Source organism: Lithobates pipiens, unplaced genomic scaffold (genome assembly GCF_037356315.1).
Source record: "Lithobates pipiens isolate NorthernLeopardFrog02 unplaced genomic scaffold, aLitPip1_a1.2 Scaffold_8, whole genome shotgun sequence".
In the NCBI taxonomy this organism is placed as follows: Eukaryota; Metazoa; Chordata; class Amphibia; order Anura; family Ranidae; genus Lithobates; species Lithobates pipiens.
Genome location: NW_027507903.1, coordinates 106656639 through 106671448, shown reverse-complemented (window position 1 = coordinate 106671448; position 14810 = coordinate 106656639). Strand labels below are relative to the sequence as shown.

Below are 14810 nucleotides of genomic sequence, written 5' to 3'. Positions count from 1 at the left end.
ATCGGTTTATCTTCCGATTGACAGGAGGTGGATTAGCTCCCCCAAATGTTTTGCTAATGAATAAATGCACCTGCTACGCGTGTGAAACAAATCTACCATCTGAACTGTTTGGATGTTACGTTTATCAAGTAAGAATTGATGGATCTTTGAGTGCAGCCATTTCTTCAGTGTTTTGCTATACTACTGGGCAGCCATGCGTGACGGCTCGATGGTGGTTTGCGCAACACAGGGATAATGCTACTGTTACACTGGTCGTCTCCTATGTGATCCTTAGCAACATGCCCTTTCAAGGACAGTGATCTAGCCCTGCACCAATGGAGACAACCATTGTTTGGAAACAGGCCAGGGCTCAATATGGAGCAGTAGCCATCCTTCCCTCATACCCCTCTGTGGGGGAATCATAACCTTTACCCACGAGCCTAGATCCTTCCCTTTGGGCCAGACGCAATTACATTACTTGAGCAAATTATGCCATGCAGGTAATGCACAATTTCCACATCCTATTGACGTCTGACCCTTTAGAAAACAGGTTAACCACTTCCCGACCAGCGCACGACGATGTACGTCGACAGAATGGCATGGGCAGGCATATTGGCGTACAGGTACGTCCAATATTCGATGCCGCCCTGCCATCGGGAGCGCGCCGGCGCGCTCCCGCGCTGGTCGGGACCCCCGTGAGTCCGGTCGCGGGACCCGCGGACTCGATCGCCGCGGGCATCCCCGCGATCGTCTCACGGAGCGGCCGAATAGAGCAAATGCTGTGTAAGCAACATTTGTCTATTCTGCCTAGCAACTAGTGACGCTGATCTCTGCTCCATGTGATTGGAGCAGAGATCAGTGTACACTAAATGAAAGCCCAACCCCCCACAGTTAGTAACACTCCCCTAGGAACACTTAACCCCTACACTGCCACCCACTGGTTAACCCTTTCACTGCCAGTGTAATTTACACAGGAATCACTGCATTTATATAGCAGTGATTACTGTATAAATGACAATGGTCCCAAAAATGTGTCAAAAATGTCCGATGGGTCCCCCACAATGTCGCAGTCACAATAAAAAAAAAAAAAATAAATCGCTGATCGCCGCCATTACTAGTAAAAAAAAAAAAAATTATTAATAAAAATGCTATAAAACTATCCCTATTTTGTAAACGCTATAACTTTTGCGCAAACCAATCAATCGCTTATTGCGATTTTTTTTACCAAAAATATATAGAAGAATACGTATCGGCCTAAACTGAGGGAAAAAAATGTTTTATATATTTTTGGGGGATATTTATTAGAACAAAAAGTAAAAAAAATAATGCGTTTTTTTCAAAATTGTCGCTCTATTTTTGTTTATAGCGCAAAAAATAAAAACCGCAGGGGTGATCAAATACCACCAAAAGAAAGCTCCATTTGTGGGAAAAAAAAAAACGTCAATTTTGTTTGGGAGCCACGTCGCACGACCGCGCAATTGTCAGTTAAAGCGACGCAGTGCCGAATCACAAAAAGTGGTCTGGTCTTTGACCAGCAAATTGGTCCGGTCTGAAAGTGGTTAAAGGGGCTGTAAACCCTTGTTTTTTCACCTTAGTGCATCCTATACATTAAAGAAAAAACTTCTGATAGTGACTACGCCCCCCGTTTTACTCACCTGAGCCCTTCGGGGTTCTTGGCTCTTGATTGGATAGATTGACTGCAGCAGGAGACAATGGCTGCCATCAGTCAAATCCAATGACACAGGCAGCTGGGACGAGTCCAGCATTCTGTATCAATAGATGCAAATGCTGGACTCAGTAGCTCGGCTGCAAGACAGTTTGAGACCAAGGTGAAAGCGAGTTCCAAAAAAGGAAGTGACTGCTCAACAAAATGGCAGCCTCCAGCAAGAACAGGTGCAATGCTGCCGGCAATTAACAGTGCACACTAATTTTGGTAGCATACTTAATGTGGAAGGTATGTTATTTTGTTCAAGAACATGGTTTTCAAACTGTTGTTGGCAACGTACCGCTTTAACTTTTTACACTATATAGTTTTGGTCTGCAATTATTTTCAGCATCATGGCATACACAATGAAAGAACAGTACATATTTGGTTTTCCCAAGTTTAATGGAAATTATGATACAAACAATTAAACACCCCCCCGTGGCGTTTTGAAGTTCATCCCCACAGTGGGCTGGGTCACCTGCAGGTTGGACAGGCCGCCAAAGTCCTGAAAAATAAGAAAAAAATAAACAGGAATAAGGACACGCATCACTGATTCATATACAACTTTTTTGCCTTGAACTTGTAATAGTTTACTTTAAAATTCTGACAGTCTTGTGACTAACAGCCATTCATACCTAAAACTGTTTGAAAGGAACAGGGTTTGGTTTGTACAAATTACAACCAAACACGGGAAAATCTTTCAAGGATTGCTTTCCCTGCAGTATCAATGACTGGGCCACCGATCAAACCACAATCACTTTCGATGCAGGTGTCAAACTCCAGCATGAAAAAACACTGGATCCTAGCATGTAGTCACCCAAATCATAAAACTGAGATGGTGAATAGAATTTTAATACTAAAACTAGTTTACCCTGGGTAAATGATGTGCACTTACCAGCAACTTCAGCATTTCCTTGGTGTCAGGATCAACCTCAATGATCTCTTGATCCAGGGCAGATACCTACAAGAAATTAAAACAAAATATAAACGCTATTAAATAAAAATCAGCATTACCATGTGCTCAAACATATGAAAGCATGGTAAAACAACAGACTTGAGTACAGAATAATAGTACCTATGCTTTAAAGCATGGGGTCTATTTTCCTTTTCACTCTTCCTGGCACCAGGTGAACTGATCATCTAAGTCAGCTTTTACATGTTACTGAACTCATTGGATGCAGCATCAGGTAAGCCAATAAAAGGAGTTTCTAGCACCGAAGCTAGGAGCCTATGGGCACTACAATCACAATTAAGTGTTCAATTAACTACATCAGCAGTTTCAAATCAACTCCAGTGTTTTATGGTTCAAGGTATTGAGTATGAAAGGAAAATGAAGATTCACTCTGATCTTCCACATAAGGAGTTCCTGCACCATATACAAACACCAGTGGTTACATTATGAGCATTATTATCAAAAAGGAGAATTGGGCAATTTTCAAGCTCTGTTTAGCAAGTATATGTCAATTAAAAGTGGAACTTAACTTTAGACCAATTACAGAACAGCATGGCTGTACTAGAACTACTCAGGACAAAAACTTTTTTTCTCTTTAAAAGTATCCTGTACATACACGATCCAAAAATTAACCTAATTTTCAAACAAAATATTTTTACTTGGCATCGAAAAATGTTTTAAGATAGCCCTTAAAGCAAAATCATTCAACAAATGCAGAAAATCAGCTACTTGTTGCTGACCATTCTGAAAATGCAATTGTTGCCAAGATATCAGGATTGAATACTTGCATAAGCACGAGTCAGGTAATTTTTCAGTAGGTGGTCAGTAGAGGTGCAATGGATCAAAAAAAAAAAAAAAAAAAAAATACACGGATCGGATCATTTTTCAGATCAGCAAATTGAATTTGCAAAAACCTATGAAAATTCCACCACCATATAGTCCCCACTGTAATATTGGCTGAGCAGGGTATTGCATTGCAGAGCATTGAGGGATGGCTGTGACTGCACTTGTCACAGAATAGTGCTGTGGGCATTACAGATGCAGCCCACAGCGCTGCTCCCATCCAATCTCTCCCCTCCAGATCTGTACACATAGGGGAGAAAAGAACCGGCGTCATGACGCCGGTTTACAAGTGATCGCTCCGTCATTTGACAGAGCGATCACATTGTAAACGCCAACGGGTGCACCAAGATGGCCGCCGCTTCGGAACTAAGCGAAGTCTTTCCTAAGGCCGAGACCGCAGAGCACCGCAGCTTGTGCGGATCAGAACGGGGTGACCTATTTGGATCACGGATCGGTGACGATCCGTTGCACCCCTTGTGGTCAGCAATGGCAGCCTATTTAAAAAGTTTGTTGAACAGTTAACCAAGTTGTTTAGGTAGTTTTGCAGCGTTCTTTAAAATGGAGGTTCAGTCAATCCAAGGCACAACCTTCTTCCACCCCCATTCTAAGACTATTCTATCGACCCTGTGAAAGAAACTATGTTTATACCTACCTATTTTGAAGCCACACTCAGGTCCAGTAACAACCTCTCCAGCAGCGGCTTCAGTGAAGAGGAGAGTTTGCCGATAACCACCTGTGCGGTGTCACCCACTGGCTTACTACGAGGCATCTGTTGTCGGCTGCCCCTCCTCTACACCAAAGTCAGGCCTGGGACCGGATCATGTGAACGGACCAGAGTGGCTAAAGAAAAGGCAAGTGTGCAAGCACCTTTTCTTTCACAAGTTAGACTAGTCTTAGAATGGGGGAGGAAGTTCAGCCTAAAGCCGGCCATAGGACTGAGCAGTTTTCTTTCTTGCAATTTTGGAATGAATGTAATTTCACAAATTAAAACCAAATACAAGGTTAGCAAATTTAGAAACCGTTTCTATTCTTGAGTATATGAAAGTATTTGTTATAAAAGTTGTTTTTCACATCATAAAAGTAATTTCTGCACAAGTACAGTAGTAGCTCCTTAGTTTACATGGTGGTTTATATACTCAGAGGTGGCCGCTTCAGAAAAATAGACACATAAAACGTTGGGGTCCTTTATATTATTCATATTCAATTTCCATTCTGTTCCTTCAAATTTTCTCATCACTGTGGTCAAAAACTTATGTTGATTTTGGTTTTTAAAACAGCCAGCTTAAGTCGTAAACAATTTACACCCTTGCTGAGAGAATCAACCACTTGTGGGAAAACAACTCAACATGGTGCCAACAAGGACTGCAAGCAAGTTGCTAGATCAATAACTAGCAAACAAAAGGATACCCATCACAAGAGAAGTGCGGGCTGCTCCAGAAAATACCTGATCATATACTGCTTCGCCTTCCAAATCACTGGTCTGGAATTAAGTATACAGCTAAGAAATTTAAAAATTTTTGGACTTCATTTTATACATGCTTGTTGCAGGTCTGCAACTCCAAGCTAGTAATGGCCAATTCCACCTTCCTAACTTTATTTCATGTTACACCCATTATTTGTGCGCAACATGAAAGTCACATTCCACAGCCCCCCCCCCCCCTTTACCTAAATTGTGAGGTGGTTCTCCCCAAAGCATCTTGTATTTTCTTTAATACAGTGTGGCTGTGTGTTGCTCTGCTCAGTGTCACATTTCCAGCTAATGAAAGACTACAAGTGCTATCCGCCACCATGGGAGAAGGACTTTTAGATCAATGAAACACATGCAGAGACATCGCTGTACTGCTAGTCCATTGATCAATTCCTCCAGCTCCATAACCTTAGGTCCATGGGGGGGGGGGGGGGTTGGAATAACAGACTGCAGAACATTGTACTTGCAGTTGCATTGCAGGCTCTAATGCAAAAGATTCAATGCACTTTTCCCCAATAGGGGTGCCTGTACTTAAATTTTTACTACATCAATATCACCCCTCCAAGTTACAGGAGAAGTTAAAGATGTTAACTTATAACAGTCAGTTTTCAATATACTGAAGTCAAGCCAATAAGTTACCAACCGCTACAGGTTTGCAATCCCAGCATCCATTGTTTGTGCGGTCACTCGGCACCCCCAGCAGTGATCATGCCATCCTCAACATCTCTGGGTCACTGCTCAATACTGGGAGCTAGCAGAGCAAGCTCACAATCATGTGCCCACTGTGACAGCATATCACATGGTAGGAAAGTCAATTTAATGCCACATAAACAGTTAAGGCTGGCAAGGGTTTAACTACCAAAGCTTTTGTAATAAATGCAATTTTGCATATGGCTTTTCAAAGCTTAAACAAAGTGGTTCTAAAGCCTTAAGGTTTTTCCACCTTACTGTATTCTACGCAGCAAGGTGAAAAACCTGTGCTGCCAAATCTCCCCCTTACACCTACCCAAGCTCAATCCAGCAATGTGCACAAGAGCAGCAGCTCTAGTTGCCGTCTATCTTGACAGATTGATAGCAGCAGGAGGCATTGGCTCCTGCTGGTGTCGATCAAATGTTGTGCCAAGAAAACAGGGCGGGGGCCGATCCACCCACTCTGTGTCAATAGATGCTGACAAGGCAGCTGGCGAGTGAGCACACATGGTGCCCCCATGAAGAGTCAAGCAGGGGAATCAACTGAGGTGGTGTCTGGGTCAGCAATGGCCCAGAGACATTCACAGGCTCTCCCCAGACAGCTTGCTCTTTGACCCGCGCTCAGCAGCAAGGGAGCGAGGAGACCGCCGCACCAGGGACACCACCTGCCATGAGCTCCACCCATCAGCTCTGCTTCTTCCAGACCTGCCCCTTCTACTATTATCTCAAGTAACTTATGTGCCCTAACCCACCCTTTTTTTATAATGCTTGCCCTCACAGCGCTGCCACAAATTAGAAAAAAAAACCCGCCTGCCCCTCAACATGCTAGCCACTTGGGCCAACAACCCAGTCCACATTGTCTAGTTGCCACGGCGACCTGGTGCCTGGGATTTTGTACATCAAATCTGAAGAGGATCTGTACCAAGCATGTCAGTCTCCAAAAGAACCTGCTGGGAAAGGCATATATATGAGCAGACCTCATGGTGCCAGTTCCAGGGCTGTCCTCTATCCCTTTCTTTGGTGAACCACTAACCTGTTATCAGAAGTAAGCCTCAACAGTCAAGACATCCAATATATATGCTTGCTCTGTGGTCGAAAGCTCAACCAATTTGAGAAGGGATCGGGATTACAGTTAGGTTCCTTTCACGTTTTTGCAATTTGGGATTCGACTTGAGACCCCCGAGTTGCAGGTGAAATTAAATGCACTTCTAGGAGAGCCATTCCCTATTGACACTACAGAAGTCACTGACTTCAGAAAGGTTCCTGCACTACTTTGCTTTGAAATGACACTGGTTTAGAGAATGGAAAGTCAGATCAAAGTAACACCAAAAGACGCATCAAAGTTGCACTGGAAAAGGTGCGGCTTTGGAGGCATGCTGAAGAGAAAAAAAAAAAAAGCCTTATGGAACTAGCAGTTTCAAAGATAATGACATCTTGTACATGTCCATCCTGACAATTTTTCATGTCAGGTATCATTTACGTCCAGTGTATTAGGCTACTTTCACAATGGGGCCACTCACGGTAAAGCGCTGCTCATTTTAGCAGGGCTTTACCGTCATTTTAGCTGCGATATACCCTCCCCCCCCCCCCCCGCTAGCTGCCGAAGAAAGGGTGGGGAGGTAATCCTGTTCCCAATTTTGCAGCCATCGACGACCCCGCTGGCGGGTTCCTTTACCTGCAATGGCTGCGCCGGAACCAGACAGCTGATGGAAATAGCTGCGGTGCCACCATCGCTGGACTCCAGGGCAGGTAAGTGTCCAATTATTAAAAGCCAGCATCTGCAGTATGTGTAGTAGCTGCTGGATTTTAATTTTTGCAGGGGTGGGGCGTACACACACTTTGTAACAGACTACAGCATGTGAAGTATGAGAGGCTGCAATTTCTGGCCTAGAACTCCTCAGGAGGACCTGTAGAAGGGAAAAAAAAAAAAAAAAAAAAAAAAAAAAAAAAAAAAAAAAAAAAACACAGGCACTACTTTTGCCACCCGTAGGACATCTCATGACATCCTAGTTTCAGTGGTTTTACCAGGCTGATGCCTACAGCTCCAGGCATCAAAATGTTGAGCCGGAGATTCACTTTATTGTACAAGTGATTCGAGTGGCTATATATTCACTCCTTCTGCCTCTACTGGGCTCTTCCATTTGATGGAGGAGCCAGGTAAAGATGTGACCGCTGCAGTCCCATTTCCTAGAAAGAGTGGAATGAACAGGAGGTTCCCACCCCTATTCTGTGACATCAAAAGCTGGAAACAAGGCTGTTGTCACTTCCTGTTTGTGCATGCAATTTTACTTTGCCCTTTACTGGGCCACTCAGCCAGTAGTAGTATGTGCAAATTTAGTATTCCAGATTAGAATATATTTGTAAGATTTTGAAAAAGAGAAGACTGCCCTTAGTATGCAAATAGCTCTCCTGCAACAAGCATGGTTTCTTAAATCCCCAGATTACAATAAGGAAAAAAAAATAAACACATTTTCATGGTATTTTTTGCCAACCCAGTAGCAAAAGTTGTTTACAACACTTAAAACAGAGTAACTGACCCGTTTAACTATTTTCACTGAATCAAATCACATCAAGATCACAGCATTATTTAAATACACACTGCATGTCAATATACATGTGTGAAAGCCTCAGGGTTTGGAAGCTACAGTTTGAAGGACCCCAAACACGGGAAATGCTTTCACATGCTACTATTCCTGCAGTATCAATGACCGGGACACAAACAGTACCACAATCACTTTCGATGCAGGGTCCCTAGCCACTCTACTAAATGAAAACGAAGTGTTTTACTGCCATATTCCGTTTCCCTCCTTGTGATCAAGTAAAAGCGATCAGTGATTTCATATTCAAAGCAAAAATAGTCTGAGCTGGGTATGGGAATAGCTCTCCTGCAACATAAGCAGATCACCGACGAATGCAAGTGGAGTTGGACTACAGCAACACTTAGGCGTAACATACCGAGCAGAAAGGATAGGTTTCTTATATGCTTCACCAATTGTCAACTGAATTTAGAGTACCCTCATAGGAAAACCAGTAGCATAACATGGCCATATAGCCCTATAAACCTGAAGGTTCAAGACAATTCACACTCAATATGAAATTCTAAAAATTTCAAAAAAATAAATAAAAAATTATATTCCATATACAGACTAATGAATAGTCAACATTGTGAATTGTACAGGTAAAGTGTCCATGTACTGATGTTCAGACACATACACATTGCTATAGTTAGGCAAAATCACCAATTCCAGACAAACCCAAAGACTGAAGCTTTACAGTCAGAGTCATTATTCCTCATACACCATCTACTTTCACCTCAAAATAAATCCTATTCATCCAACTGCAATCTCTATACTCACCTCAGGAACATAGTTATCCCTCCTCTCCCTCTCCTCCTCCTGCAGTTTGATGGAGATGCCTCTGACAGGGCCTCTCTGGATGCGCTTCATGAGATGTGTGACATACCTGCAAATATGAAACACTGAAAGTGAATATTTCACAGTACAAAGTTCAGGGGTAGTTCCCACTAATGCACATAAATCTGTTTATATATTCATGTAAAAATGCACCTAGGCAACGAACATTAAAAATGCATATTTGACCACTAGCCGACCAGCCGCGGCAGAATGGCATGGCTGGGCAAAATGACATGTTATGACGCTTCACCCTGTGACCACTAGGGGCTCTCACTCGCTGCTGTCCCTGGAGCCGATGCGGGTACAACGACCGCCGGCTCCTGCAATCGTTCACGACACAGGGAGAACCAGGATCTGTGTGTAAACACACAGATCCCAGCTCTCTGTGGGGGGAGAAGAGACTGATCACGTGTTCCTACAAAGTAGGAACACTGATCTCTTCCCCTAGCAAGTCCCATCCCCCCACAGTAAGAACACATTTATACAGTAATCAGTGCATTTTGTATAGCACTGATCGCTGTATAGTTGTCAATGGTTCCAAAAATGGGTCAAGTGTCAAATTTCTCCACTGCAATATCACAGAACAAAAAAAAAAAAAAAAAGCCGCCATTACTAGTAGAAAAATAAAAAGATGCCATAAATCTACCCCCTATAACTTGTGTAAACCAATATACGCTTATTGCAATTTTTGTTAACCAAAAATATGTAGAAGAATACACATCGGCCTAAACCGAGGAAAACTTTTTATTTAAAAAAAATAAAAATTAAGTGGGATTTTTTTTCTATAGCAAAAACTAAGTGTTTTTCCAAATTTGTCACCGTTTACAGCACAAAAAATAACTGCAGAAGTGATAAATTATCACCAAAAGAAAGCTCTTTGTGGGAGGAGAAAAAAAAAAAAAAAAAAAAACGCAAATTGTTTGGGTACAGCGCAGCACAACTGCACAATTTTGCTGTGCATTAACGCAGTGCCAAATTGTAAAAAGTGCTCTGGTCAGGAAGGGGGTAAAATCTTCTGGGCCTGAAGCAGCTAAAAAGCAAACCCTGATGGTTTACTTCCTCTTTGTTTCCCTGCAAAGGCAAAGCATATTGGTCTACTATGCATCGCATAGTAGCCCATTATGTGTCACTTACCTGACACAGGAGCCAGCGATGTCAACGATTTCCTAGCTGGCTCGAAGCGTCCATCTTCCTTCTGGGGACACAGACTTCAGCTGTGACTGGCCGGAGTGGCGTGACGTCACTCCCGCGCCTGTGCACAGGAGCAGATAGTCACTGCATGTCGTTTAATGAAAATGGCACGCCATGACCGTTCTAAAGTGCGCATTCGCAGAAGAAATCCTTGTACAGGGAATTGTAAATATCTCCTAAACCATGTAGGTTTAGGAGATATTTGCAGCACCTACAGGTAAGCCTTAAAGTGGTTCTGCACCAAAAAAAAAAAAAAAAAAAAAATATTTTTTTTTTTTTAAAAGCCAGCAGCTGCTGACTTAATAAATTGACACTTACCTGTCCCAGGGTCCAGCGATGTCGGCGGCAGATGACAAGCGATCGCTCGTCTCTGCTGCCCCCGCCGCCATCCTCTGTCAGGGAATCGGGAAGTGAAGCGTTGCGGCTTCACTGCCCGGTTTCCTACTGTGCATGCGTGAGTCGCGCTGCACGTCTCTTCTAGTCCCCACTGTGTCCTGGGAACTGTGTGTTTCCCAGAACACAACGGGGGCATCTGCGGGGGTTTGTCCTGGAAGTGGGTGCAGATACCTGGATTATCCAGGTAACTGCACCCCCTCCCCCCTGAAAGGTGCCGATTGTGGCACCGGAGAGCGGGGCAGAGGGATCAGATTAGCGGAACTTCCACTTTAGGGTGGAGAACCGCTTTAATCTAGGCTTACCTGTAGGTTAAAGTGTGTTGTAAGGGTTTACAACAACTTTACTGCACAGCATAATTAACATGCCTCAAGTGTTCAAAACATTTCATTTTTCCTGCATCCTCAATGAATAGGCAACTAGGTCAACAGCAATTAGTTTTCATATGGACTGGCTTAGGAGCTGCATACAAAACTAACAAGTTTAATAAAGATTCCCATTTAGATTAGTCTCATTCACACAACGTGCATCTATGGACCAACAATACACCAGTCTTATTTTTTCCGCTGCCTGGATTGTGGCCGATTGAAGAGCAGGTGTTTGTTTTGCCCATGTATGCATTTGCATAAGAGTGTGACTGGTCCATAAGTGATGCACTGTATTTCATGGCCCTGTTAACACCGATACAGTGCGGCATTCGCAGTGAATTGTGTACGGTTTCCAAAAACAAACAAAAAAACAAAACAAAAGCGCGTACCGCTGCCTCTGCATATGTTAATGACACCCCAATATGGCTAAAATAAAAAACTCCCTTACCCAGCGATCTTGTTGCGCAGCTTTTTGCTGGGGATGATGGCGATCTCTTCACACACACGCTTGTTGGTGTGGAAGTCATTGCCCAGCCGGGTGTAGTATTTTTCAATGATGACCCGAGCAGCCTTTTTCACGGTCTTAGTCCGGACGCGTCCCTGAAATAAACGCATAATAAATAAAAAAATAAAAAAGTGATAAATATGATGTTATAGTATCGATCTGAAAACTGTGCGCTAAAACAAGACTGACCTTTTTTACTACATTTACTTTCCATGATTGCACCAAGGCGCAGTTTTACTGAACCGATACATACTGCACAATGCACTTAGTGTGTGAAAGCCACAGGGTTTGAAAGCTACAAATAAACCCCAAACACGGGAAATGCTTTCACATGCTACTATTCCTGCAGTATCAATGACTGGGACACAAACAGTACCACAATCACTTTCGATGCAGGTTTTCAGGGCAACATTAAGAGCGCCACTAACACCATATTGTTTTTCCTTCTTTCCCCTCTTACCTTGTCCGTTGAGATGTCCTCAAATACACATACTCACCGAACCCAGCATTGCCCTGCTGTGATCCGCCGACCTGCTCCACCATGTTTTATGACACAGAGCAGTCTCTCATTGAGAAGCTCTTCCTGGTTTAGTCAGCTGCCCCCCTGACACTGTTCCACCAGGTCCACCCTCCTCCGCCTGCTGTGTTGAAACTGATGCCCCCTGGGATATGTGACATGCATATCCCATGAGGATTTAGGAGGAAACCTCATTCTTGCCTAGGCGAGAATGAAGTGCAAAAACAAAATAAGCATTTCAGATTTTTTTTTTTTAGCTCTACCAGAACTATGTAATATGATGACCTACCTAGACCACCCAATCAGGGAGGACCTTGCAGTACATACTGGTTGGCAGATCTAAAAGGAGGATTATAAAGATCAACACTGAAGTCTATGGCCCATAATTTGCATGAAATTCGGACCAAAGTAGTGCATGAACTACTTTGAAGTCGCTGTAACTAAGTCGCATTGTGCAACTTTGATGTGCAAAGTCACACGACAAGTTGCATAAATGTGAATTGGGTGTAAATGTCCTGTTCACCGAGAGTGAAAGAAACTAAATTTTGGGTTAACACCAATACAGGAATAGAGGGAAAATCTTGCGGGCACACGAGTACCTGGGATTCTCTTCACTTCATGCTTCAGCTACAAGACGGGAAGTGAAGGGAAATCAGAAATGTCTACAATGGGACACAGAAAAAAAACACACAAAAACCAACAGGGTTTATAACCCTCCCTTACAACCCCACCCAAAAAAATAAATCAGTGTTGCCTTTAGTTACACGTTAAAGTGGTAGTAAACTTGGTTCTACCACTTGTACCTATAGGCAAGCCTATAGTAAGGGTTACCTGCAGATATTATCAAGATCTCCTAAACTTGCAGTTTAGGATAAATTCAGAGTGCATGCAGCTGGTGACGTTACCGGCGCATGCGCTCTTCTGAGCCCATGCCAAAAACAGCAGCTCCTGTGCATGTGATGTCAGTGTGCCCCCCGTCCACTCATGTAGCCCAAGGACACAAACCCAGAATGAAGATAGAAGTCATGTCAGTGGTGACAGCATGGTATTGGAGGGCTTCATTCTAAGATAAGTTTCAATGCACTAGTATACAATGCATACTATGACATTGTCTTGCAAGGGTTTCCCCCCCCCCCCCAAATCAGTGCAATTTAATACTGCTTTAAGACCTCTTGTGCATGGAAGTAAAACAACTTTTACTGCTCTGGATATAGAGGTTTTGTAATCTATGGAACCATACACACCATAAAACAAAATTAGAGCATTTTACATCTGAGTGCAGTAATCTGTGCACCTATCTGCAGGTTTACATGGCAAAACAAGCAATGAAGAGTTTTACACTTGTGTATGCTAAACAGATAAAAAGGTCTTTACTGCACATTTTACCCTGGATTTTTTTTTTTTATTATTAAGTATTAGCATTAGTTTTCCTTACATCTATGCAACTAGCCTAAGGCCTCATCCACACAGCACATGCAAGGGCTGAGCTTACCTGCATGGGGTGTACAGGTGTTCTATGCACCCCCATTCAGGTCAATCAGGTAGTAGTTGCAGACAGTGCCCAATGTGACATGTGTGAGGGTGTACAGCCCTGAGCATGTCCCATGTCATACAAGGCCCTTGTACTGGTGTACACATGTGACAAAGCCTGAATCAACGCACATAAAACATGCAATGTCATAATAAAAAATTAATAATAAAATTCTATCTGGTATCATGTATACAACAAACACACCTGAGATCAGCAGACAGAATACAGGTCAGGCAGTTCCTCACTCAGACGGGGTTCCCACCTACCCAGGACCCGGCTGTATGGTGTATAGTACACCCCCTAGGCACAGCCCTGGCCCCGCATACACGGGTCCCTCCACCCCTCTCCTCACAGGCCCACATCCGGGCCTCGGAAAGGACTCCCAGCGACAACCGCTGCCCCGGTCCAGGCCGCAACCCCGGGCTGTCCTAAGAAGAGAGCCCGACCAAGGAGCCCCCACAGCCCACTACACAGAGAGCCCCACCACAACACCGCACACATAGACAGACAACGACCCCCAACCACCGTACAGGAGAAGCGGCCGAGCCTCCATGGTGCCTGACTCCACTCCGTCTCTCATACTACACTCAGCACCGCCAGCCGCCGCCCATATCCCACACAGGAGACAAGCGACGGGGCCCAGGAGCCTGGCTGGGGGTGATGGAGCCGGCTCTGGCGGTTATCACAGAGGATGGCAATGGATTACACAGCACATACAGTCGCAAAGATGACCCACCATGTTGGACCGAGCTGGTAGAAGAGGGCAAAGGATGCCGGGAGCGAGGCTATAAACAGGCGGAAGCGACAGACAAGAGGCTTCAGACGGTGGCGGCCACTAGCGGGCTGGAGTAGAAGTGCCGCTCAGTCTTTCAGTAATTGTTTCATTTTTTTAATTTAAGCACATCAATACAGGGCATTTATACACCCTTCCTGCCCAGACCAATTTCCAGCTTTTAGCGCTCTTGCATTTTGAATGACAATTACTCAGTCACGCAACACTATACCCAAAGAAAACTTTTATAATTTCTTTCATACAAATATAGCTTTCTTTTGGTGGTATTTCATTCCCACTAGGTTTTTAATTTTTTGTGACACAAGTGAAAAAAGAGCAAACATTTAGAAAAGAAAACATTTTTTTTTACATTTCTATGATAACATTTTGCAAATAAGTAATTTTTGTTCATAAATTTGGGCCAACATTTATACTTCTACATTTCTCTGGTAAAAAATAACCCAAATAACTGTATATTATTTG

General features: G+C 43.5%; 1 protein-coding gene and 3 non-coding genes across 4 annotated transcripts; all 4 read right to left on the bottom strand.

Annotated features, from left to right (window-relative positions):
• Window positions 1-2067: 2067 nt before the first annotated feature.
• On the bottom strand, window positions 2068-14430 carry RPS17 (ribosomal protein S17). The gene is made up of 5 exons (XM_077472601.1): window positions 14292-14430; window positions 11451-11602; window positions 8994-9099; window positions 2580-2645; window positions 2068-2189 (listed from the first exon to the last, which is right to left on the bottom strand). Exons 1-5 carry the CDS (start codon window positions 14292-14294, stop codon window positions 2109-2111), a joined length of 408 nt encoding a protein of 135 aa, XP_077328727.1. The 5' UTR covers window positions 14295-14430; the 3' UTR covers window positions 2068-2108.
• LOC143965160 (small nucleolar RNA SNORA71) lies at window positions 2327-2455 on the bottom strand. Its single transcript, XR_013271552.1, has one exon. It is a non-coding gene; the product is annotated as a small nucleolar RNA SNORA71 (small nucleolar RNA).
• Window positions 8253-8385, bottom strand: LOC143965161 (small nucleolar RNA SNORA71). Its single transcript, XR_013271553.1, has one exon. It is a non-coding gene; the product is annotated as a small nucleolar RNA SNORA71 (small nucleolar RNA).
• LOC143965159 (small nucleolar RNA SNORA71) lies at window positions 11777-11905 on the bottom strand. The gene has a single exon (XR_013271551.1). It is a non-coding gene; the product is annotated as a small nucleolar RNA SNORA71 (small nucleolar RNA).
• Window positions 14431-14810: the final 380 nt, after the last annotated feature.

Bases quoted from the DNA above. Each gene is read 5' to 3' on its own strand.
- RPS17 (XM_077472601.1), bottom strand. The intron at 2,646-8,993 runs GTGAGTATAGAG...AATTTCTTGTAG, and splicing joins GGGATAACTATGTTCCTGAG to GTATCTGCCCTGGATCAAGA. The intron at 2,190-2,579 runs GTAAGTGCACAT...CTTATTTTTCAG, and splicing joins AGGAAATGCTGAAGTTGCTG to GACTTTGGCGGCCTGTCCAA.